This window comes from Chlorocebus sabaeus, chromosome 13 (assembly GCF_047675955.1).
Source record: "Chlorocebus sabaeus isolate Y175 chromosome 13, mChlSab1.0.hap1, whole genome shotgun sequence".
Classification (NCBI taxonomy): Eukaryota; Metazoa; Chordata; class Mammalia; order Primates; family Cercopithecidae; genus Chlorocebus; species Chlorocebus sabaeus.
The window spans coordinates 17732201-17758692 of NC_132916.1; the positions used below are offsets into that span (position 1 = coordinate 17732201).

The following is a 26492-nucleotide window of genomic DNA, read 5'->3' on the forward strand; positions in this document are numbered from 1 at the left end:
GATGCGATCTCAGCTTACTGCAACCTCTGCCTCTGGGCTCAAGCCATCCTCCCACCTTGGCCTCCCAAGTAACTGGGACTACAGGTGTGCACCACCATGCCTGGCTAATTTTTGCTTTTTTTGTTTTTGGTAGAGATGGGGTTTCACCATGTTGACTCCTGGGCTCAAGCAATCCTCCTGCCTGTGACTCCCAAAGTGCTGGGGTTACAGGATTGAGCGCACCATACCCCGCCAGAGTGGCCCTAAGTTTCTCACTTAGATGAGAATTAGCAGGTGCCAGTGAACCGAACATATTGACAGTTATGAATAATATAATTAAAGCTGAAACATCACTTAATGTCAATGATTCAGTAACCCAATAAGCTGAAAAAAAACTGACAAATTATTCTAGCATGCAACAAAACATGCTTGGTTCTTTATATTACATTATGACAGAAATTTTGATTTCTCCAATAATCTATCAGCCTTTTTCTGGAGAATAAAAAAACTGCTGCAGAACAAATCTAAGCTGAGGATAAGATCCAAAGGTTGTATTCCAGATGCTCAGCTAATTTAATGAGCCAGGCGCAGTGGCTCATGCCACCCAGCACTTTGGGAGGCCAAGGAGGACGGATCAGTTGAGGTCAGGAGTTCAAGATCAGCCTGGCCAACAAGGTGAAAGAAACCCTGTCTCTACTAAACATATAAAAACTAGCCAGGCGTGGTAGCGCATGTCTATAATCCCAGCTACTTGGGAGGCTGAGGCAGGAGAATCGCTTGAACCAGGAGGCAGGGGTTGCAATGGGCCAAGATCGCGCCACTGCACTCCAGTCTGGGCTACAGAGTGAGACTCAGTCTCAAAAAAATAAAAATAAAAAATAATGTAATGAGAACCCTTGCCTGCTTCAAATTTTGTATTTCTGCCAGCATCGGAAAATAAAAGAGGTGAATACAGTTATCTCTAAGGTCAAATTGTGAAGTAATGTGAAATGTACTAAAACCAATCAGGGCTCCAGCAGACAGTGCTATAGGCTAGCACAGCATAGGTGGAAAGCACATGGACTTTTTGAATCCTGCAGACTGGCACTAGAATTTCTGCTTACTAGCTGTGTGGTTCTGGTAGCCACAGTGTGAATTAACTCACACTGAGAAGCACAACCATTATACACTGAAAATAATGCTAACCTATTGTGAGAATGAAAAGCTAACATTCACATTATTTTTTACATCAAAAAGCTGTTACAGTTTTAATAGTCTATCAACAAATACCTACCTTGCCAAAATTCTTCCAACAACTAACCACCGCAATCAGAAGAAAGTCTAAACTCTACATGGAAAACCCACAAGGTCCCACAGGATCTGGCTTCTGCCTACCTCTCTAACCTCATCTCCTCTCTTTCTTGCTAAGTTGTAGTCAGGCATTCCCTCTGCTTATTATTCCCTGTTTATTATGCAGCTCTGCATGGCCAGTTCAACACTCACATCCGGGTTCAGAGCCTCAGAAAGCGTCCTGAACATCCAAAATCCTTAACCTATACTAATCTGCATTCTCTACCCCAATACATTATTTCACATCCTTTTTCGTGTTCTGCAATTGTTCACTGTCAACTTCTTTCCCACTGGTCTCTGTAAACTCCCTGAAGGACAGGACTTTTGTCTTTTCAACCCTGAAGCTCCAGGACCTAGCCCCAGGACCAGGCTAGGGTGAGGCAAGGAAGCACAGGCCTCAGGTGCATTTACGGGGATGAAAAAAATTTCAGTCATCAAGAGTGACACTATTTTAATGTAACCTTTTTTTTAAATGGAAAAGGCAAAAAGCCCATAATGAACTAATTATCAAAATTTTAGGTAGACAGGATCCACCCAGCACTTGTATGATTCATCCTAATCCTGGCCACGCCACACAGGACTCGTCACTAACGGTGCTGAACCCTGACTACAGCCAAGAACTCACTCCGAGGCTGCAGAAAGGCACCAGAGGGAAACAGCAAACGAGGATTCGCCTTTTTGGAGTTCACATCCCGTGGCTTCACTGGGCTGTAGCCATAAAGCTGAGTTCAGGGAATGCACTGTCCTACTTAAGTGCATATTCAAATTGTGAAAAGTTGAGCATCACTAATACTCCGGTACACTTTCATACTGATGTCCAAGCCAGCCATCACTAAAAACTCCCTTGGCCAGGGGGGTCCAGGGGGGACTTCTATCTATTCTTTTTTTGGGAGCAGGACTACTGTCTCCTACGCTTGGTCCTTGAAGGAAAGGAACAAAAACCCAGGAAAGCGTAAACCAAGTGTCTGAAGGGTGGTTGAAAACACAAATAAATGCGCTCGTAAGGAAGAAGTGCCTCGGTCCCACCCTCGGCCCCGCCGGAGGCCCTGGGAGACGCAGCCGCAGGTCTCCCACAGCTGATGTCAGCCAGGCACAGGTAGAGCCGCACAGCCCCTCTATGCGGCCCGCCCCTCATCCAGCCCCGGGAAAAAAAATCGCGGGGAACCCCGGTGCGCAAGCGCCGACCCGCCAACTCTGCAGCCACAACCCGCCAAGGCGCCTGCGCAGAGGCGTGGGTCAAGGGGAGGGGCGAGTTAGGAGGGAGAGCGGAGCGCGCGCGTAAATCCTAGAGAGGCGGGCTAAGCTGGGCTGGGGGGAGGGTCCATCTTCCGGAAAGTCTGGATTCCTGGACAAGCCGAGTTGCCGCTCACCGAACTGCTGTTCGAGAGATGATCGAAGAAAGTCGGCTACCATTTGTACCCATCGAAGATCTCCAGATGGAAGCCGGCGCTGAATTTGGGCTGAGATTAGGACTTGCAGGAGGCTGGTCGGGAAGACGGCGGAGGGAATCTTGGCGGGCGCACGCATGCGTGGTAGGCCCTCCACACGTGTGGCCGGGCCGCGGCCTCCCCGCGCTCGGAGGTCCCGCCCCCGGCCGTAGCATCTTTCCGGACGTGGGTAGCCGGTAAGCTGGAAGGGGGCTGGGCTTCGCGGCTCGGCCCCGCCTCGGCAGCGTCCAATTGGACGCGGAAGAGGGCGCCCCCACCCACCGCCCTCCTATTGGTGCGTGCATGCGAGCGACGCGCCTCATTGGGCCGCGCGGATTTAGGCACCAAATTCAAAGATTTTAAAAGTACCAGCTGGCGCCTTTTAAGAGATACAGGTCTGTGAAGCAGGCAGGTTGCTCAGCTTCTCCCGGAGCAGTTCCTCTACCTGAGGCGGACTCCACGTCGGCTGGCATGAGCCGGCGCCCCTGCAGCTGCGCCCCACGGCCACCCCGCTGCTCCTGCAGCGCCAGCCCCAGCGCCGTGACAGCCGCCGGGCGGCCTCGACCCTCGGATAGTGAGTGAGGGGAGCGGGCGCGAGGGGGGCGCGCACGCCAGAGGGGTGCATGGGGAGGGCTGCAGCCTGAGGCCCTGACCCGACATCGCCCGGAGCCTGGACGCGCGGCCACGCCACACGCCCGGCCTCCGGCGGCGGCAGCGGTTCCTGGGTCCGGGAGGAGGGTGGCTGGGGATCTTGAGGAAGCCAGATGAGCCAGATGTGCAGGGGCCGGATGGCGGGCCGCGGGGTCCCGTCACCCACGCTGACCCTGGACTCCAACCCCAGGAGGTGCGGGTCGTGGCATCCCAGGGCGCCCTTTTTCCTTCTCGGAAGACCCACCAACCCCACCCTGCTTGAATAGGCGCCAAATGCCCCTCCCCTCCCCCACCCCGGGGCCCCCGGCGGTGACAGGGCTGCGAGCAGGCAGCCCCCAGGGCCTGGCCAGGTGCCTCACCTTCGTACCCCTGCGCCCCGTTTCTACATCTGCCCCGCACCCTCACAGCCAAAGGCAGTTTCCCCGATTTTTCGCGGTCCCAGCCTTACTGGCGGGCGCGGGAGATCGCGCTCGCGGTTATCTCCCGCCTCCTCCTCGTGTCCTGCGCCCTGGGGGGCAGCCTCACCGATCTCAGGAGTTCTAGGGTCTCCCTCCCCACTCCCGCCAAACGGAGAGACCCCCCACCTCATTGGACCAGACTCAACTGGGACATCCAAACGAAAACGTTACTTTTTCCCATTTTTTTCTCCCTTTGCCCATTAACCCAGTCTCAGGGCCTGGAGTGGAAAGGGAAGAGTTTTTAAAAAGCAGTTTTTACTACAAACCTTGAATTTGTCCATAGTATTAAGATGATTTTGTGAGAATCGAAGAATTGGTGACTTTTTCCCCATAACTCATGAAGAACTAGATAGTCCTTTATTTCAAAGCTTGTAGAGAATGGAAGGCCCTCAAATGCTTATTTTTACCCTCTTTGTTGGTACCTCTAAATAAAATCCATATGCCCTTATTTTTACCTGAGAAATAACCCAAAATGAAAAAAAATAGCAATTCGGCATTGTACTATTTTGTAATGACTCTTTTATTAGAAAAGAAGTCTAGAAGTCTCAGGAGAAAAAAAAATGCTTAATTTTAATTTTAATAGAAAGTATATTTCTAGAAGATCCTGGATCATCAATCTACCATTGAAATTTTGAAGCTTGATGGCTTTATGAGGGTTTTTTTTTTCTTTTTTGATAACTCCATTTGTCTTTACTACCTTGCTCCTCAGAAAGAATTTACTGCCTGTTGGAATTTTTTCCCCAGTTTACAGGTTTGAGGAGATAAAATTAAAAATACATATATGTTACCTCCAAATAGTTTTGAAAGTAGGCTTTTCTAAAATTTTCTCTTAAAGATTATGGTCACAAGCATTGGGCCTCTTAAACTCTTAAGGAATGGCCATGCCTAACGTTGACCACATGGTGGTTATCTGTAGGTATTAGAGACTGGAACTTAATTATTTTAGTTAACAGAAGAGTTACAAAGATTTTTAAGGACTGCAGCCTTATTTATGATATTTAATATGGAGGATCAGGTCTATATTGGAAAATTAAATGTAAAGTCAAACATTGTAAAATTTTCTTTTCTCTGTATGACTGGGCTGGAAGTCGGTAAATGAGAAGTTTAAACAATGCCATGTATGAGTTTTACTACTATCTGCACTTGGGGGAAAAGTAGGAATAGGACATTCCAAGTTCACAAAGCTAGTCAAAAGGTTAAGCCAGGATTTTCATTCAAACTTGGATCTGATTCTTAACTCTATACATTCTAATGGAAAAGTATGTGTTATTCTGAAATATATACTTCTTTGTGAAATGTGCTTTACTACTTTTAAATGTTAATGATTGGCAATGTAAGGAATATGAAGGGATTTGGCTTATGTGATTAAAAATAGATTGTATTGACTAGACCCTTGTGACAGGGACTTTGCCTTGCATTTAGTCCTGTTTTATTGTCTTACTCCCATTTTATGGATGAGGAAACTGAGGTTTTTAAGCGTTAATTTCATCAGTTTTCCATAACGTAGTAAATAGCACTATATCACCTTAGATACTCAAGCCTTAAACCCCAGGGTGTTTTTTTACTCTCCTTTTCTTCATATCCACATCTAGTAGATTAGCAGCAAGTTGACTTTACCCTCCTAAATAACAGACCTTGAATCTATGCAGTTATTTTCATTTCCGCTACAATCCTTCTAGTCTGAGTTTCCCACACTCTGTACTTCTGTGATAAACACTTCTAACTATATTCTCTCTGCTTCTACTTTTACCTTCCTGCAATTCATTCTCCACAACTGCCAGTGATCTTCCAAAAATGTAAACCAAACTTCTGTCCTCCACATAGGACCCAGCCTACCCCACAAATCTGCAGATCATTCTACCTCTTCAACTATAATTTTCAATAACCTCCCCCAACTCAGCCCTACAGATATTTCTCTTTATTGAGCACTCACATTTTTCCTTGTTTCCTATGTTTCCCACCATCTGGAACTCTTCCACTAGATTTCCATAAGGTGTTCAGATTTCAGAATGTCAACTTTGCTAAAAGATCATCCCTAATTAATATCTTTCTCTCCCCCTACCCTGTCACTGAGTGGATGTTGGATAAATAAGTGAAATGGTTCAACTGAACTCTTAGCCCTCATCTGTTTAATTCAAGAGGTTATGAAGCCATATAATATTTTCTGTCTTTCTGGATAATAAGTCAATTATATGAATACTTCACATATTTCCCAAATTTGGCCTGGTCATTGGAAAACACTTAGCTAGTTAAAAGGAATGGATTTAACCTTTTGCAAACAGTTGCTTCAGCTTCCTTTTTTATAAAACATCATGCTATGCTAATCTCTTTCTTCTGCAGTATTGTTATGGAAATGAAAAATACATTAATTTCACGTTTTAAAATTAAATCAACAACCAACATCCAGATTTCACTTTTGTTTAATACCTTTCTCCAAAAAAAAAAAAAAGGAAACCAGAGTTCCTTGGAGAAATGACTGATTCTAGGGCTGGAACAGGGAAATTAGAAGATGCGCTTAGAGCATCTTGTAGTCCCAGAAAGTAAGGGATGTTCAAAACACAAAATGATTTAAGTATGTGAAATGGATACCAATGTCAACTGAGAGAGCTCACAATAGCAAAAGCTGGAACAATTTGAGCAATACAAAGTCTGTGAGTTTATACTGATATAAATGATTGGTAGTATGAATAAATAGGAGATTAATGGACAAATCTGCTGTACAGAAGAATTCCAAATGATTTATAAATTTACTCCTTTAAGTGTGAGGTGTGCATAGTGACTTCCTTCCAAAAAGTCCCAAATGGAAAAAGAACAAAAAGGAGTAACTTTACATTTGGAACAAGCTCAGAAATACTACCTCAGCCAAGTCATCAAGGTTAACATCAGTTCAAATCATAGCACCTTACCTCTGTGGTCTAAAAACCCACAGCCCCAGACTAAGGCTGAGAAAAACTTGACAAATCCTAATTGTGGAACAGGCTACAAAATAACCAGTATTTCTCAGAATTGTCAAGGTAATTATCAACAAGGAAATTGTCATAGTCAAGAGGAGCCTGAGGAGATACGATGACTAAATGTAATGTATCCTGGATAAGACCCTGGAACAGTAAAAAGACTTTAGGTAGGAACCACAGCAGTCCACATAAAATAGGGATTTTGGTTAATAATGCAGCAATATTGGTTAATTTGTTGTGACATGCATTCATGTTAGTAATATAAGTTGAGCAATGGGGGTACAGGAATTCTGCACTATTCTTGCAGCTTTTCTGTAAATTCGGAATAAGTTTATTAAAATTCTTTTAAAATACCAAACTTTTTTTTTTTTTCTTTTTTCTTTTAAGACAGGGTTTCCCTCTGTCTTCCAGGCTGGAATGCAGTGGTAGGATCACAACTCCCTGCAGCCTCAACCTCCCAGGCTCAAACAATTCTCCCGCTTCAACCTCCCTAATAGTTGGGACCACAGGTGCATGCCACCATGCCCAGCTAGTTTCTTTTTTAAATTTTTGTAGAGATGGGGTCTCTTTATGTTGCCTAGACTGGTCTGAACTCAAGCAATCTCCCAATCCCAGCCTCCCAAAGTGTTGGGATTCTAGGCATGAGCCACTGCACCTGACCTAAATACTAAATCTAATTCATGTGAAAATATATGTTGTTGCAAGAGGAATGTGGTAGTCATTTTAACTCCTTAAGTGCTAATTTCATGAGGAAGAATACAGATTCTAATGTTGGTATTAGCTAACAAAAAAATGTGGGAAACACATTTTTATATCATATGTCTTCATTGTGTCAGGCACTGCTATTTGCTTGGATTTTGTCATAAGCAGTAACAGTCATGTCTGGCCTTTAAGGAACTTAAAAGTACTTTTAAAAATTTCAATTTGGTAGTGCTTTAAAGTAGGGTTTGATGAGGTCTGAAAAGTTCCCTCAAAAAAAAAAAAAAAAAAGAAGAAGCTCTCCATGAGTAATGGATTAGAAGCTAAATAGGCAAAGGAAGCGGAAAAGATATTCTAAGCAGGGAAAGGCATAATGTACAAAGCCCCTGGGATGGAAAGGTCATTGTTACTAAGGACTGAAAAAGGGCCAGCTCACATGAGAAAAAAAATGTACACATTTTTTTCTTTAGTACCTTAAGTGCGCTTGCACCATAAATTCTGGCTTTTCTGTCATTTTTATAAACAGTATAAACATTATTCGTAAGATCTGTTTTTCCAGAGCACCTCATTATAATGAGGAAGAGAAATCTGGCTCATTTAATTAACTACGTGTATTGGGCAAACTAAGCTACACTTCAGTGTGCTCAATTGTAAAAATAACAATTCCCCATCCTACCTCAAAAGGTATGTAAGCATTGGAAATTGCAAACTTCTAAACAAGTATAAAGTATTTGCATCATTATTAGCTCTAATTTTAAAGAACTGTCCATATTCAAGAACAGCGTTGAATGAAAGAGGTTCTATAGGACAACCTCCCAGTAACTGTTCTAAAGACAGCAGAAAGAGAATGACTTTGAATTCCTGAAGTATTTTCAGGCCTTTTTGGTTTAGGCAGCTAAACAAAGCAGAGCGTGCCTTCATAAGTGGCTTCTGCTTTTTTATCCTCTCATGTAAATTGTGGTCATGTATAAATCAAACCTAATTCTTTAGTTGATTTGAGGCAAAAATAGAATCTCTTGGCATTTTTTACTTTTCCTCTGAATGAAAGTAAACCACTCAGAATCATTTGTTCTAGATTTAGGGTTAATTAGGGAGCTAGAATTTGTATATTCTTTATTTTTTATGCAGCTCAACTCTTAATTTTATGTTTAGTGGGATCCTGGAGCACATACTATGTGTCTTTCACTGTATTAACATTGGAAATTTACAAGCAGTTTCTCTCTACAAGTTACTTTCTATGAAAGTATCCATTTGTACTTTGAGTTGAAAAGTTTTGCTCTACGTAAAAAATGGTTAAATTTAATGTGAACACATTACCAATATTTAGTGCAGACTAAGCATATTGATGCTATATACATTTACTTACAGGATAAATTGTTAGCTATATATGATTGGCTTGTGTAGGGATGGTAGATGGGGCACATTTTAACCTGGCATTTAATATTCAGGCTTTCTTAGCTCATGTCCGCATTGTTTCCCTATTCTAATTCTCTGCCTTCAACAATGCTAAACAGTTTCTGAACCCATCTACCATATTCCTTCCCAGCATTGTGCCATTGCTCAAATTGTGAATGCCCTTACCAGGCCACTGTTGCCTGACAATCCTAATCACTTTTTGGAGTTGTGGTTCTCAACTGAAGAATAGAGGAAATTTTGCAGCTGGCCTTTTCCCCTCCCCAATATTTGGCAATAACTGGTAACTGGAGACATTGCATATTGGGAATGGGGGCTGTCCCTGGTGTCTAATGGGTAAAGGCTCCTTAACATCCTACAATGCACAGGATAACCCCTGAGAACAAAGAGGCATTCACTGCAAAATGTCTGTAGCACAGGGATGGTGAAACCTTTCTTTAAAGCTATCTTAAGATGCTGCCTGCTCCATTGTGTCTTAACTGATTTCTTAGGTCCCGAGTGTTGGAGCAGGTTGGTAATAAAACTCTGAACAAGTCTTTCCCTTTTTTCTATTTATCATTAATAGCAAGTTTATCTTAAGTTATTTAAAGCAATTGAACAGTAATTTACACCTGCTGCCCTACCACTCATTTTTAAATCTGGTTAATTGATTAGAGTGTCATTCTTTTCTTATTTACCAACTCTTACTTTTGATTGATAGCAGAACTATTCATTCTTACGGTGGAATGTCTTTGTTCAGTGATTAAAAGACAGCAGTTTCCAGCACATATTAGAGAAGATACAGGGAGATATCCCTGTACTTGAGTTTACTATCCAGTAAGGTAGACAAACGCTTTAAATATATTAGAAGGTCACCAAGAGCACCCATCAGAATAAAACTCGGAGATAAGAGCTGTGGGAATTCAGATAGACTTTAATTTATAGTTGTTTAAATGTGTTATTAGTTCTTTTCTCCACGCTACCTATAGATTTCTTGATTAGTTATTTTAAGGCTTGCAATCATTGCTAATGGTGAAATAATATACAAAATTTTTATTATTTTTATCAAGATCATTCCCACCCTTATACATTGTCCTCCTGTACTAATCTTAACCATTTTTGCTGTCAGTGGCTTGGGTTGTACTTAAGTCAAAGAGAACCATAATGTCATTTAAGTCCAAGGAATAAACACTGAATCTAAAAGTATTTGTGGTTACTTTAAAGATAACTTTGACCATAGAGCCTACTCTTTTGATACATCACATTTCCTCATTTGTTCCATAAACACAGATGTTTATTGTATAGCCCCTTTTTCCACTATTTTTTACTCAATCAGTTATAGATAACAGTCAGATGTTACAGCCATCCAAAAGCAGTCTGTTCTGAAATGCCTTCTCAAGAATAATATAATTTGTATATACTTACAAGATATAAGTAATATTTTCACATATTGTTGTCATATCAATAATTAAACTTGAATAACATCACAGCTGTATAAGCAAGTACATGTAGACAATACCTAACGCTGAGAGATTGCAAAGTAATCTTTGTATATCCCAATTGAAGAAGTAGAGATGTGTGGAAATTTTGCCATTAAGATGTAAATGTTATGTTCTTTTTATAGGTTGTAAAGAAGAAGAAAGTTCTACCCTTTCTGTCAAAATGAAGTGTGATTTTAATTGTAACCATGTTCATTCCGGACTTAAACTGGTAAAACCTGATGACATTGGAAGACTAGTTTCCTACACCCCTGCATATTTGGAAGGTTCCTGTAAAGACTGCATTAAAGACTATGAAAGGCTGTCATGTATTGGGTCACCGATTGTGAGCACTAGGATTGTAGAACTTGAAACTGAAAGCAAACCCTTGCATAACAAGGAAAATCAACATGTGCAACAAACACTTAATAGTACAAATGAAATAGAAGCACTAGAGACCAGTAGACTTTATGAAGACAGTGGCTATTCCTCATTTTCTCAACAAAGTAGCCTCAGTGAACATGAAGAAGGTAGCCTCCTGGAGGAAAATTTCAGTGACAGTCCACAGTCCTGCCTGCTACAAATACAAAGCCCAGACCAATATCCCAACAAAAACTTGCTGCCAGTTCTTCATTTTGAAAAAGTGGTTTGTTCAACATTAAAAAAGAATGCAAAGCGAAATCCTAAAGTAGATCGGGAGATGCTGAAGGAAATTATAGCCAGAGGAAATTTTAGACTGCAGAATATAATTGGCAGAAAAATGGGCCTAGAATGTGTAGATATTCTCAGCGAACTCTTTCGAAGGGGACTCAGACATCTCTTAGCAACTATTTTAGCACAACTCAGTGACATGGACTTAATCAAGTAAGTACTGTTTTGAATATACATGTTAGCATAATCCACTGAACATTGCTATTAGTGGCTCAGTACCACCAGCTCATGCAAAGACTGTTGTACAGGTTGAGTGTCCCTCATCTGAAATGCTTGGGACCAGAAGGATTTCAGATGTTTTTCGAATTTTGGAATATTTGTATTATACCCTACAGGTTAAACAGTTGAACATCCCTAATCCGAAATCCAGAAGTGCTCCAATGTGCATTTCCTTTGAGCATCATGTCAGCATTCAGAAATTTTCAGATTTTTGGATTAGAGATGCTCAACCTTTTGTAGGTAGCCTTACAATGTTGTTTAATTGCGATAATGACTTTTGCTGGTGTTTTGCTACCTATGTGCCACTAAGATGAAAGAAAACTTTAGAATTATGCATTTAACCTAGTCATTTCAAATTTTATATTCATGCTATTACAAAACTGTTTCTATTTGATTAGGATCTTTGTTCCTTTTAGTTTTGACATTTCTAATATGTAAGTTACATCTTTGGGGCTTAACTATAAAACAGCCTAGTTCCAGTCTACATGTCTAATAGGCATTATGACTTGTCACACCAGAAAGTATGAAGTAATTTTTGTTCTTTCTAAGCCATTTTTTGGTGATAGGGCTCTCCTCCTAGGTTTGATAGTCATGAAAATATGAAGATCCACAAATAGGGATTCGTGATTTTTTATTATTATTAATACTATGTATTTGTTTATTTATTTATTTTGAGACAGGGCTGCACTCCCATCACCCAGGCTGGAGTGCAATGGTGCAATCTTGGCTTACTGCAACCTCCGCCTCCCAGGCTCTGTTTTTGACGATTTCTTAGAAACCTTGTGCTAACCACCATTTCTTTCTCAATCTACCAAGGAAAATCACTTAGTCAGATAACTTTGAGAATTAAGGTGATTATGCAGACTAGAATTAGATAGGACTCAACTGGGGTTGGATTTGTTTTGTGTGTGTGTTTTTTTTTTTTTTTTTTTGACTTTTTGAAAAATTATCTGGAGGTACTCTTTGCAAATATGAGTTTATACTGGTCTTTATGAAACAAGAGCTAAAGCAAAACAGATATAAACAGCTTCTTGGTTTTTGTTTTTTGTTTTTTGACACGGAGTCTCGCCCTGTCACCAGGCTGGAGTGCAGTGGCGCGATCTCGGCTCACTGCAACCTCTGCCTCCCAGGCTCAAGCGATTCTCCTGCCTCAGCCTTCTGAGTAGCTGGCACTACAGGTACGTGCCACCATGCCCAGCTAATTTTTGTGTTTTTAGTAGACACGGGGTTTCACTGTGTTGGACAGGATGGTCTCTCGATCTCTTGACCTTGTGATCCGCCCGCTTTGGCCTCCCAAGGTGCTGGGATTACAGGCATGAGCCTAAACAGCTTGAGAGACAATCAAATCAGTATCACAGATTCTACTTCTTCTGTTAACATAGTGAGTTTCTAAAGTTGGTTTCTAATAGCAGTCTGCCTAGAGTACTTTGAAATTTGTCTATTACTTTTACCAGATAGCTAACATAGTATCATATATATATGTATATATACACACACACACACACAATGGTGGCTACTATTTGATGTTTGCAGATATTGTGAAAAAATACTGTACGAAGCAGTGGTTGTTAAGCCTCAGTGCACTTAGAATTACTTGATGAGGAGAGAGCTTTTTAAAAATACAGAGCCCTGAGCTCTATTTTAGACCAGTTAAAACTGCCAGGCAATTGTAATGTTGTCAGGTTTAAGAAGCACTACTAATAATGTAAATACCTTTTTGCACTGCTAATGTTTTTCTACTGTATTCATCTTAGCTCTTTGTGGTGCTTTAATTATTTCATTTATGGTAATTTACTTTTCCAGTGTGTCTAAAGTGAGCACAACTTGGAAGAAGATCCTAGAAGATGATAAGGGGGCATTCCAGTTGTACAGTAAAGCAATACAAAGAGTTACCGTAAGTGTTTGCAGATGATGTTTTTAGTTAAAAATGCACTGCTAGTGCTCTTCTAGAAATAGAGGGAAAAAAAAAACAGGTAATCTGGAAACCCTTCTTTACATTCATAAAGTATTTCAGCCTTATACTAGAACTTAGAAACCACATTCAAAAATAAATCTCAACTCAATCATTTATTTCTCAGATTCTTCCTAGAAATAGAATGTGTAAAGTAACAAAGGGAAAATTACTCAATTCTCAGAGTTGACCATTAGTCAATCTTAGTTGCCAGTTGTGTGTATGTGTATTTTATAACATTTGGAAAATTTGGAAAAGCTGTTTTACTTTTTACTTTTTAGCTGTTTTACTTTTAAGTACCATATAGACTCTGCATTTAAAGTGATTTCTCAGTTTTGGTTCACAGTTTCTGTCTATAAGTTAGGCTTGATATGTGTCTGTATTTAGGTATTGCTTTGTTTAAGTATGTGCAGGTAAATTGCATGTAGGGATAAGTCTCTTACATAATCTTGTCATTTCTTTTTTTTTTTTTTTTTTTTTTTGAGACGAAGTCTCTGTCGCCCAGGCTGGAGTGCAGTGGCCGGATCTCAGCTCACTGGAAGCTCCGCCTCCCGGGTTTACGCCATTCTCCTGCCTCAGCCTCCCGAGTAGCTGGGACTACAGGCGCCTGCCACCACGCCCAGCTGATTTTTTTTATGTGTTTAGTAGAGACGGAGTTTCACTGTGTTAGCCAGGATGGTCTTGATCTCCTGACCTCGTGATCCGCCCGTCTCGGCCTCCCAAAGAGCTGGGATTACAGGCTTGAGCCACCGCACCCGGCCATCATTTCTTTTATGTACAAACATAAAAACGTCTCATTGTTGAGGATACAGGAAATAATTTCTAAGTTCTATTAAAACTTTTTTTTTTTTAATTAGGAAAACAACAATAAATTTTCACCACATGCATCAACCAGAGAATATGTTATGTTCAGAACCCCACTGGCTTCTGTTCAGAAATCAGCAGCCCAGACTTCTCTCAAAAAAGATGCCCAAACCAAGGTATCCAATCAAGGTGATCAGAAAGGTTCTACTTATAGTCGACACAGTGAATTCTCTGAGGTAATTTTTTGTCTAATCACAAATCTTAAAACCTAAGGGATTTAGAGTAAGAAATGTAAAAGAACTTTCAAGGTCAAAATGTAACTTGGCTCTAGATAATAACTAGTTTAATCTCTGACATTAAGAAACCTGATATTGGTGATCATTTAAATTTAACTGTAGTATAATTAGAACTATTAGGGATTTCATTAGTGTCCTCTTCATTTCACTCACAATAATGTAGAAAACAAAAGAAACATGAAATTAGGAAAGTACACAGAAATGTATTTCTATGAATATTAGGTACTACTTGGCATTGTTTATGAAAGTTCAGTGATTTTGGGTTCTAATTTAGAAACACTGAGGAAATAATGAAAAACCTAGATTTCTTATAAAAGTACTCAATACTACATTTTGCAGTTTCCGCCTTTAAGAAGTGAGGAAGAGAGTTAAGTGGAAAAAGGCAAGCTTTCTGAACTTGAAGGGCCTTCTATTATACCCTCAGATCAGTGAATGATGTGTGCTAAAAGTTCTACTCACATGTAGATAACTTTGCAAGCTTAATTTAGATAGCTTACCAAAATTATAGAATATTTTCTGATTCACGTTGATCAGTAAATGTAAATCCTACCTAACAAAACTAGTCTTACATTTTATGCCATGATGAGTGATGCAACATACAAATTTATTCAGAAAGTATTTATTGAGCATCTGCTATCAGGTACTACATAGACAAAACTTAGGGCAGTAGTTATCATATGTGTGACAGTGATATCTCATACATGTATTGGGGAAGGTGCAAGGGTGTCCTTGGTTTTACTAACTAAAGTACATGTAATCCTTGCTGAAATTTGTTTATAGTTTGTTTTTTTTTTTCTTTTTTAGGTTGCCAAGACTTTGAAAAAGAACGAAAGCCTCAAAGCCTGTATTCGCTGTAATTCACCTGCAAAATATGATTGCTATTTACAACGGGCAACCTGCAAACGAGAAGGCTGTGGATTTGATTATTGTACGAGGTGTCTCTGTAATTACCATACTACTAAAGACTGTTCAGATGGCAAGCTCCTCAAAGCCAGTTGTAAAATAGGTCCCCTGCCTGGTACAAAGAAAAGCAAAAAGAATTTACGAAGATTGTGATCTCTTATTAAATCAATTGTTACTGATCATGAATGTTAATTAGAAAATGTTAGGTTTTAACTTAAAAAAATATTGTATTGTGATTTTCAATTTTATGTTGAAATCAGTGTAGTATCCTGAGGTTTTTTTCCCCCCAGAGGATAAAGAGGATAGACAACCTCTTAAACTATTTTTACAATTTAATGAGAAAAAGTTTAAAATTCTCAATACAAATCAAACAATTTAAATATTTCAAGAAAAAAGGAAAAGTAGATAGTTATGTGATACTGAGGGTAAAAAAAAAAAATTGATTCAATTTTATGGTAAAGGAAACCCATGCAATTTTACCCAGACAGTCTTAAATGTAAGTCTGGTTTTCCATCTGTTAGCATTTCAGACATTTTATACTCATCTTACTCAATTGATACCAATAGGAATATCAACTTCTGGAGTCGATTAAATGTTTTGTCACCTTTCTAAAGCTTTTTTTGTGTGTATATTTCCCAAGAAAGTATCCTTTGTAAAAACGTGCTTGTTTTCCTTATTTCTGAAATCTGTTTTAATATTTTTGTAGACATGTAAATATTTCTGTATTTTTTATATGTCAAAGAAAATGTCTTTTGTATGTACATACAAAAATAAATTTTGCTAAATAAAATTGTTAAAAGCTTAATGTATACCTTTTATAAACATTGTAATCCTGGAAACAACTGAATTAGGAAGCTGCAGTAGACTGCGTTTGTGTGAAGGCATTGAATGGATTTTTGTGATGGTTTTTCTGGGGAGCTTGTGAGATTTTTAGACAGTACCCTGATCCCGGTTTTTCCCCACTTAATAGCTTAATTCAGTAGTTGTGGGTTGGGTCTTGAGATAAATATCTCGAGATGATTCAACACAGGAAGAGCATAAAAGACACTGGTAAATACTGATGTAATTTATCACTAAACCAGCTGAACTTGGATTAAATAGCACCCCATACCCCCAAAAAAGCTAGAAGGCTTTAAATTGTATAGAATAAGACGCCGTCTTGGCTGCAGTCAAACACGTGCTAGTAACGAGCCCAGAACAAGGATGTCTTTATTCCTTAATTCCAAAGTTATGTTTCAGTTTCAGTTATGAATATGGGGAAATCCTAAGAGGTTGAATTCAGACTAGACCCTTCAAAGATTGAAGAGTGGGCCTTGGATGCTATCAATTAGGCCCCAAAGAAGTTTAAGGGCTTTGCCTTTGATCTCAACAAAAACCTAAGGTAGAGGGTCCCTCCTGTCAACTCCCAGGCAATCACTGATCTTTGTCACTGTAGACTTTTCAAGGATTTTCTATAAATGGAGTCAAAGTTTGCTTTCACTGAAGGCTATTTTGACATTCATCTGTGTGCATGCATCAGTAGTTAATGGGCTTTCCTTACGAGGCAGTATGCTGTTGGATATACCAGTTCATTCACCAGGTGATGGATGTTTCGCTCTTTACTCCATTTTCTGCTATTACAAGTAAGGTGCTGTCAGTGCAATCAAATTAGAACTCAAGATTAAGAAACTCACTCAGAACCACACATCTACATGCAAACTGAACAACTTGCACCAGAATGACTACTGGGTGAATAACAAAATTGAGGCAGAAATAAAGATGTTCCTTGAAACCAATGAGAACAAAGACAACGTACCAGGTTCTCTGGGACACATTTAAAGCAGTGTGTAGAGAGAAATTTATAGCACTAAATGCACACGAGAAGGCAGGAAAGATCTATAATTGACACCTAACATCACAACTAAAAGGACTAGAGGAGCAAGAGCAAACAAATTCAAAAGCTAGCAGAAAATAAGAACTAAGCAAAACTGAAGGAGATAGATGAAAAACCTTCAAAAAAATCAGTGAATCCAGGAGCTGATGTTTTGAGATCAACAAAATAGACCACTAGCCTGACTAATGAAGAAAAGAGAAGAATCAAATAGATGCAATAAAAAATGATAAAGAGGATATAACCACCAATCCCACAGAAATGCAAACTACCATCACAGAATACTATAAACGCCTCCACGCAAATAAACTAGAAAATCTATAAGAAATGGATAAATTCCTGGACATATATTCCCTCCCAAGACTAAAGCAGGAAGAAGTCAAATCCCTGAATAGACCAACAACAAGTTCTGAAATTGAGGCAGTAATTGATAGCCTACCAACCAAAAAAAGTCCAGGAAGGGATGGATTCACAGCCGAAATTCTACCAGAGGTACAAAGAGGAGCTGGTACCATTCCTTCTTGAACCATTCCAAACAATAGAAAAAGAGGGAATTCGCCCTAACTCATTTTATGAGGCCAGCATCATCCTGATACCAAAACCTGGCAGAGAGATAACAAAAAAAGAGAATTTCAGGCCAATATCCCTGATGAACATCGATGTGAAAATCCTCAATAAATTACTGGCAAACTGAATCCAGCAGCACATCAAAAAGCTTACCCATAATGATCAAGTCAGCTTCATCCCTGGGATGCAAGGCTGGTTCAACATACGCAAATCAATAAATGTAACCCATCACAAACAGAGCCAATGACAAAAACCACATGATTATCTCAATAGATACAGAAAAGGCCTTTGACTAAATTCAACAGCCCTTCATGCTAAAAACTCTCAATAAATTAGGTATTGATGGAACATATCTCAAAATAGTAAGAGCTATTTATGACAGTCCCACAGCCAATATCATACTGAATGGGCAAAAATTGGAAGCATTCCCTTTGAAAACAGGCACAAGACAAGGATGCCCTCTCTCACCACTGCTGTTCAACGTAATGTTGGAAGTTCTGGCCAGGGCAATAAGGCAAGAAAATAAATAAAGGATATTCAATTAGGAAAAGAGGAAGTCAAATTGTCTCTGTTTGCAGATGACATGACGGTATATTTAGAAAACCCCATCATCTCAGCCCAAAATCTCCTTAAGCTGATAAGCAACTTCAGCAAAGTCTCAGGATACAAAATCAATGTGCAAAAATCACAAGCATTCCTATATACCAATAACAGAGAAACAGAGAGCCAAATCATGAGTGAACTCCCATTCACAATTATTACAAAGGGAATAAAATACCTAGGAATACAACTTACAAGGGATTGAAGGACCTTTTCAAGGAGAACTACAAACCACTGCTCAAGGAAATAAGAGAGGACACAAACAAATGGAAAAACATTCCATGCTCATGGATAGGAAGAATCAATATCGTGAAAATGGCCATGCTACCCAAAGTAATTTATAGATTCAATGCTATCCCCATCAGGCTACCATTGACTTTCTTACAGAATTGGAAATAACTACTTTAAATTTCATATGGAACCAAAAAGACCCCACATAGCCAAAACAATCCTAAGCAAAAAGAACAAAGCTGAAAGCATCACGCTAACTGACTTCAAACTATACTACAAGACTGCAGTAACCAAAACAGTATGGTACTGGTACCAAAACAGATATATAGACCAATGGAGCAGAACAGAGGCCTCAGAAATAACACCACACATCTACAACCATCTGATCATTGACAAACCTGACAAAAACAAGCAATGAGGAAAGAATTACCTATTTAATAAATGATGTTGGGAAAACTGGGTAGCCATATGTAGAAAGCTGAAACTGGATCCCTTCCTTACACCTTATACAAAAATTAACTCAAGATGGATTAACGACTTAAACGTAAGACCTAAAACCATAAAAACTCTGAAAGAAAACCTAGGCAATACCATTCAGGACATAGGCATGGGCAATTACTTCATGAACAAAACACCAAAAGCAATGGCAACAAAAGCCAAAATTGATAAATGGGATCTAGTTAAACTAAAGAGCTTCTACACGGCAAAAGAAACTATCATCAGAGTGAAGATGCAACCTACAGAATAGGGGAAAATTTTTGCAATCTATCCATTGGACAAAGGGCTAATATCCAGAATCTACAAAGAACTTAAACAAATTTACAAGAAAAAAACAATCCCATGAAAAAGTGGGTGAAGGATATGAACAGACACTTCTCAAAAGAAGACTTTTATGCAGCCAACAAACGTATGAAAAAAAGCTCATCATCACTGGTCATTAAAGAAATGCAAATCAAAACTACAAGGAGATACCATCTCATACCAGTTAGAACTGCAATCATTAAAAAGTCAGGAAACAACAGATGCTGGAGAGGATGTGGAGAAATAGGAAAGCTTTTACACTATTGGTGGGATGTAAATTAGTTTGACCATTGTGGAAGACAGTGTGGCGATTCCTCAAGGAACTAGAACCAGAAATACCATTTGACTCAACAATCCCATTACTAGGTATATACCCAGAGGATTATAAATCATTCTACTATAAAGACACATGCACATGTGTGTTTACTGTGGCACTATTCACAATAGCAAAGACTTGGAACCAACCCAAATGCCCATGAATGATAGACTGGATAAAGAAAATGTGGCACATATACACCATGGAATACTATGCAGCCATAAAAAAGGATGAGTTCGTTTTCTTCTCAGGGACATGGATGAAGCTGGAAACCATCATTCTCAGTAAACTAACACAAGAATGGAAAACAAAACACCACATGTTCTCACTCATAAATGGGAGTTGAACAATGAGAACACATGGACATGAGGGGAATGGAGTGGCATCACACACCAGAGCCTGTTGGGGCTGGGGGACTGGGGGAGGGATAGCATTAGGAGAAATACTTAATGTAGATGACAGGTTGATGCGGGCAGCAAACCACCATGGCACGCGTATAGCTATGTAACAAACCTGCACGTTCTGCCCATGCACTCCAGAAGTTAAAGAATATATTTTAAAAATAATAATAATAATAATAAAGTAAGATGCTGTAAACATTCATAACAAGTCTTTGTAAGTGGTTATATTTTCATGTCTCAGGTAAATAAGAGTAGAAAGGTTAAATGGTATGCTGCATGTATTTTCAGCTTTTTAAGAAAATAAAGTGTTTTCTAAAGTAGCTGTGCCATTGTATGTTCTCAAATCGTGTGTGGGAATTCCATTTATTTCATGTTCTTGTCAAAACTCGGTATTGTCAGTCTTTTTAATTTTAGTCATTCTAATGAGTGCGTAGTAGTATCCTGTTTTAATTTCCGTTTCTCTAATTATTAATGATGTTTAGCATCTTTCATGTATTTGCCTCTGTACATTTTGGTGATGTGTTAAAATTATTTGCTTTTGCAACCTCATGAGAGAACTCGAAAAAAAGTTATTTCCCTTTTTTAATTGTGTTATTTCATTGTCGAGATTTGAGAGTATATATTCTGGATACAGGTGCCTTATCAGCGTATGCCTTGTCTTTCATTTGCCTTTTTATTATTTATTTATTTATTTATTTATGTATTTATTGAGACGGAGTCTCGCTCTGTCGCCCAGGCTGGAGTGCAGTGGCCAGATCTTGGCTCACTGCAAGCTCTGCCTCCCAGGTCCACGCCATTCTCCCGCCTCTGCCTCTAGAGTAGCTGGGACTACAGGCGCCCACCACCATGCCCGCCTAATTTTTTTTTTTTTTTTTAAGTAGAGATGGGGTTTCGCCATGTTAACCAGGACAGTCTCGATCTCCTGAGCTTGTGATCTGCCCGCCTCGGCCTCCTGAAGTGCTGGGATTATAGGCATGAGCCACCGCGCCTGGCCGTCTTTCATTTTTCTTAGCAGTATCTTTGGAAGTTTTTTATATAAAGTTCAAATTATCGATTTTTCCTTTATGGATCAAACTTTTGGTGCTGGATCTAAGAAATACAGTGGAATATGTGGATCTAAGTGGATATCTATTTGTTCAACACCATTTGTTGACAAGACCATTCTGTCTTTACCGAACTACCTTTGCACCCTTGGTCAAAAATCAGTTTTATATAAATATGAGGGACTATTTCAGGACTTTATTCTGTTTAATTAATATCTTTGCCTCCTGAACTCCAAAACCACACTGCCTGGATAACTGTAGCTTTATAAGTCTTGAATTCAGGTAATGAGAGTTCTTTCTTTCTTTCCTGCCAAAAAATAAAAAATAAAAAAATAAAAATTCCCTCTTTTTCCCCAAGTTGTTTTGCCTATCCTACTTTTTTGGCGTTTCTACATAGATTTTATAACCAGCTTACCAATTTCTATAAAAACATGATGGATTTTGATAGGGATTATAATGAATCTATAGATCAATTTATAGAGAACTGGTATCTTAGCAACCTTGAGTTTTTCAATCCATTAACATAGAGTTCTTCCACTGATTTCCATATTTCAAAATCTCTCTTAGCAAAGTTTTATCTTTTCATTGTATGTCTTCTGCACTTTACATCAGCTTTACCCCTGTTTTTGTGCTATTGTTAATGGCATTTTAATTTCAATTTTCAATGATTTATTGCTAATGTATTGAAATACAATTTATTCTCATATTGATCTTGTATTCTGCAACCTTGCAAAACTCAGTTATAATTGAAAGTCTTGTTCTCTGTAGGTGATTTTTGTCTTCTACAAATAAATACAGTTTTATTTCTTCCATTTCAATCTATATGGTTTGTATTTATTTTCCTTGCCAATTTGTACTAGCTAAAACCTCCAGTAAAATAGAAATAAAAAAATGTTGATGAAGATACGCTTGCCTTGTTCCGGATGTTAGGGGAAAACATTCAGAATGATGTTAGCTGTAGGTTTTTCAAATATCCTCTTATCAAGATGATGTTCCATTTTATTCCTAGCTTGTTGGGAATTTTTATCAGAAATGGCTGTTGGATTTTGTCAATTATTTTCCTCCATCAATTCATACAACCATGTGGTTATTCTCTCTGGATTTGTTAACATGAATTACATTGATTGATTTTCAAATGTTAAAGCAATCTTGCATTCCTGGGGTTAATGCCACCTCATCACAATGTATTAACTACCCTTTTAAAATATTATATATTTAAATATGTATACATATATATTTGTTAATTTGTATTTATATTTATGAGGAATATTGGTCTGTAGTTTTCATACAATGCCTTTGGGACATATTATTTTCTTTTCAATTTTCTGGATGTTTGTGTAGAATTGGTATGATTTCTTCCCTTACTATTGCTGGAATTCTACAAGGGAGCCGTCTGAGTCTGTCATTTTCTTTGTGAAAAGGTGTTTGAAATACAATTTTTTAATAGATAAAGGTCTATTCAGGTTATCTATTTCTTCTTGAGTGAGCTTTAGTAGTTTGTATCTTTCAATGCATTTTTAATTTAATTTATTGTATTTATTGGAATAAAGTCATCACATTATTCAAGTATCTTTAATATTTATAGAATGTGTACTAATGTCATCTCTTGCATTCCAATATTGATAAATTCTGTCTTTTCTCCCCTTATACTGATCAGTCTAACTACAGGTTTATCACTTAGATGGATCTCAAATAACTCATTTTTGGTCTCAGATTTTTCCCTATTTTTCCTTATAATTGATTTTTTGTTTTATTTCTTCTGTTTCCTTGTACCTGAAGGACTTTAATCTGTTCCTTTTCTACATTATTTTTCTGGATTCTTAAGGTAAATGTTGAGTTCATTGATTTCAGACCCTTATTCTTTCCTAATATAAATATTTAGTCCTAAAAGTTTCCTCCAAATTCTATTCTAGCAGCATACCACTAAATCTGATATTTTGTCCTTTCCTTTTTATTCATTTATAAGTGTTTTATAATTTTCCTTTTGATTTCTTCTTTGACCTGTAGGTTTTGTATAAGTCTGTTACTTACTTTTGCAATATTCTGGAATTTTTCATATATCTTTTTATTAATTTCTAATTTCATGGTGGTCAGAGAAAACAGTGGTGTGACTCAATTCTTACAAATTTATTGAGTATTTTTTTATGGCCTATAATATGGTCTAGGAAGGGAATATGGTGTGTTTTGCTGTTCTTTGGTATAATGACCTATAAATATCAATTGGGTCAACTTGGTTGATAGTGCTCTCCATATCTTCTATATCCTTACTGATGTCTATGTATTTCTGCTATTATTGAGTGAGAAGTATTCAGATCCCTAGCTATAATTGTGGATTTGTCTATTTCTTCTTGTGATTCTATCAGTTTTTGCTTTTAAGTACAGATGCTCCTCAACAATGTGGTTATGTCTGGACACACCCACTGTTTGAACTCACAGTGTGTTTATCTGTGCACAACTTCATAAGTCAAAAAGCATACTGAATGTGTATCCCTTCTGCACATTGTAAAGTTGAAAATTTGTAAGTCAGAAGCTGTATTTTGAAGCTCTGTCATTAGTTGCATAAATATTTAAGATGATTATGTTCTCTTAGTAAAATGAACACTTTATCATTTTTAAATGACCTTTTTATCCCTGGATATGGCTTTTCTATGGAATCTACATTGTTTTGTATTAAAATAAGCACTCCAGTTTTGGTTTTTTTGAAATTAATATTGGCATAGTACATTTGTTCATCCATTTACTTTTAACTTTTTTGTAGTTTTCCATGGTAGTGTGTTTCTTACAGACAGCATATAGTCAAGTATTCATTTATTTTTTTAAATCTACTTCAAAAATGTTTGTCTTTTAATTGAGACAATTAGACAATTTTCACTTGATGGGATTATTGATATGGTTGGATTTAAACCTACCTTCTTGATATTTGTTTTCTATTTGGTCCAATTGTTCTTTGTTCCATATTTTTCCCTCTTTTATTGGCCATCTTTTGGTTATTTTTGTGGTTCCTTTGTATCTAGTTTATTAGCTAATTAGGTATAATTCTATTTTGTGATTCTAGCTATTACTTTTGGATTTGTAGTATTTGCCTTTAACTTGTTTGAGTCTAGCTTCAAATATTATTGTATCCGTTTATATATAGTATAAAACTGCCATACTATTTCTTCCCTCTAAACTTTCTGCTATTATCATACATGTTAGTGCAATATATGTGTGTGTATATATACACACAAATATATACATATTCACTCTCACTCTACATTTTTTTTTGTTTGTTTCTTTGTTTATCATCTAAGAGAATTATGTAATGAGAAAGTTTTCTTATACTTGTATTTGCCCACACAGTTGCCATTTCTGGTATCTTCATTCCTTTGGGTAGAAATAAATATATTTCTATCTGATAAAACTTTCCTTCTGCTTGAAGGACTCCTTTAATTTTTCTTATAATACAGATCTGCTGGTCTTTGATTTTTTTCAGCCTTTGTACATGTGAAAACATCTTTATTTTTGTCATTTTAAAGTTTATTTTTAATTAACAAATGATTCTATACATTTATGGGGTTCATGATGTATATATACACACACATACACACTGTAGAATGATTTAATATATCCCTCAACTTACACACTTATCAGTTTTTATGTGTGGCGAGAACATCTAAAATCTATGTTCTCAGCAGTCTTCAAATATACAATACATTATTATTCACAATTGCCTCCATGCTTCACAGTGAATCTCCAGAACTTATTCCTCCTGTCTAACTAAGTTTTTTACTTTAACCAATATCTCTCCATTTCCCACCTCACTACCACCCACCCCTGTCCCTGGTTACCTCCATTCTACTCTTAATTTCACATAAAAGTGAGATCATTCAGTTTGTCTTTAGTCTTTCTGTGCCTGGTTTATTTCACTTAGGATGATGTCTTCCACATTCATCCATGTTGTTGCAAGACTACCATGTGGAAGTCAAGATATCTTTCGTTTCATAAGGCTGAACAGTATCATGCTATGTATATATATCACATTTTCTTTATCCATTCATCAGTAGACAAACACTTAGGTTGATAAACACTTAGGTTGACTCCATGTCTTTACCATTGTGAATAATACTGAAATGAACATGGATGAGGGAATATTTCTTCCTTTCCTTTGGTTATATACTGAGAAAGAGAACTGTTGAATCATACAATAGTTTTAATTTTAATTTTTGGGGGAACCTCCATACTGTTTTCCAAAATAACTATACTAATTCACATTCCCACCAACAATGTACTAGGGTTCCCTTTCCTCCACATTTTTGTTAACACTTGTTATCTTTTATTTTTTTGATAAAGACTATTATAACACATGTGAGATGATATCTCATTGTGGCTTTCATTTGCATTTCCCTGATTGATTATTAGTGATTTTGAACACCTTTTCATATACCTGTTGGTGATTTACATGTCTTCTTTTGAGAAATATCTTCTATATCAAGTATCTTTTTGAGAAAAAAAAAAATGGGTTCCTACCCATTTTTTAAACTGGTTGTTTTCTTGCTGTTGAGTTGTTTGAGTTTCTTAGATATTTTGGATATTGGCCCCTTATCAGATGCATGGTTTGCAAATATTTTCTCCCCATCCCATAGATAGTCTCTTCACTCTGTTGATTGTTGCCTTTGGTGTGCAGAAGCCCTTTAGTTTGGTGCAATCCAATTAGGCTAACTTTGCTTTTGTTGCATGTGTTTTTAGGGTTGTATCCAAAAGTTTTTGCCAAATCCAATGTTAAGAAGTTCTTTCCCTGTATTTTCCCCTAGTGATTTTATAGCTTCAGATCTTATATTTAAGACATTAACCCATTATGATTTGACTTGTGTACATGGGACAAAATAAGGGTCTAAGTTCATTCCTCTGTGTGTTTATATCTAATTTTCCCAACATACTGAAGAGAATGTCCTTTCTTCATTGTGTGTCCTTGACAGCTTTGCTGAAAATCAGTTGACTGTAGATATGTGGGCTCTGTTTTCTATTTCTTTGGTCTATATGTCTGCTTTTATGACGGTATGGGTTGTTTTGATTATTATAGCTTTTTGGTACATTTTCAAGTCAGGCAGTGTGATGCCTCCAGCTTTGTTTTGCTAAAAATTGCTTTGACTATTTGAGGTCTTTTGTTTTTCTATACAAACTTTAAGGTTGTTCTTTTCTATTTCTGTGAAAAATGTCATTTCAATTTTGACAGGGATTGCATTGAATCTGTAGATCACTGGGTAATATGGACAATTTAACAATGTTAATTCCTCCAATCCATGAACACTATATATATTTTCATTTGTTTTTGTCTTAAATTTATTTCATCAGTGTTTTTATAGTATTCAGTGTATGGATCTCTCATACAATTATTTTGTGAATAGTTTGTTGTTAGTATATAGCAATGATACT

The 26492-nt window shown here is 37.8% G+C and overlaps 1 protein-coding gene across 3 annotated transcripts; it reads left to right on the top strand.

The window, feature by feature from the left end:
* Positions 1 to 2586: 2586 nt before the first annotated feature.
* On the top strand, positions 2587 to 16056 carry FBXO5 (F-box protein 5). Of its 3 annotated transcripts, none has more exons than XM_008007631.3 (5): positions 2587 to 2932; positions 10514 to 11231; positions 13101 to 13191; positions 14106 to 14288; positions 15153 to 16056. In XM_008007631.3, exons 2-5 carry the CDS (start codon positions 10552 to 10554, stop codon positions 15402 to 15404), a joined length of 1206 nt encoding a protein of 401 aa, XP_008005822.3. In that variant the 5' UTR covers positions 2587 to 2932; positions 10514 to 10551; the 3' UTR covers positions 15405 to 16056. The 3 variants fall into 3 exon arrangements, with proteins under 3 accessions (XP_008005822.3, XP_008005821.3, XP_008005823.3); XM_008007630.3 differs by lacking the exon at positions 2587 to 2932 and adding an exon at positions 3100 to 3309; XM_008007632.3 differs by lacking the exon at positions 2587 to 2932 and adding an exon at positions 6833 to 6965.
* The last annotated feature ends 10436 nt before the right edge of the window (positions 16057 to 26492 follow it).

What these genes read in the sequence shown, in the direction of transcription:
- FBXO5 (XM_008007630.3), top strand. Translation starts at nt 3,207, where the DNA reads ATGAGCCGGCGCCCCTGCAGCTGCGCCCCACGGCCACCCCGCTGCTCC. An exon ending in AGTGACATGGACTTAATCAA is followed by an intron (nt 11,232 to 13,100) that starts GTAAGTACTGTT and finishes TTACTTTTCCAG; the next exon opens with TGTGTCTAAAGTGAGCACAA. An exon ending in GACACAGTGAATTCTCTGAG is followed by an intron (nt 14,289 to 15,152) that starts GTAATTTTTTGT and finishes TTTCTTTTTTAG; the next exon opens with GTTGCCAAGACTTTGAAAAA.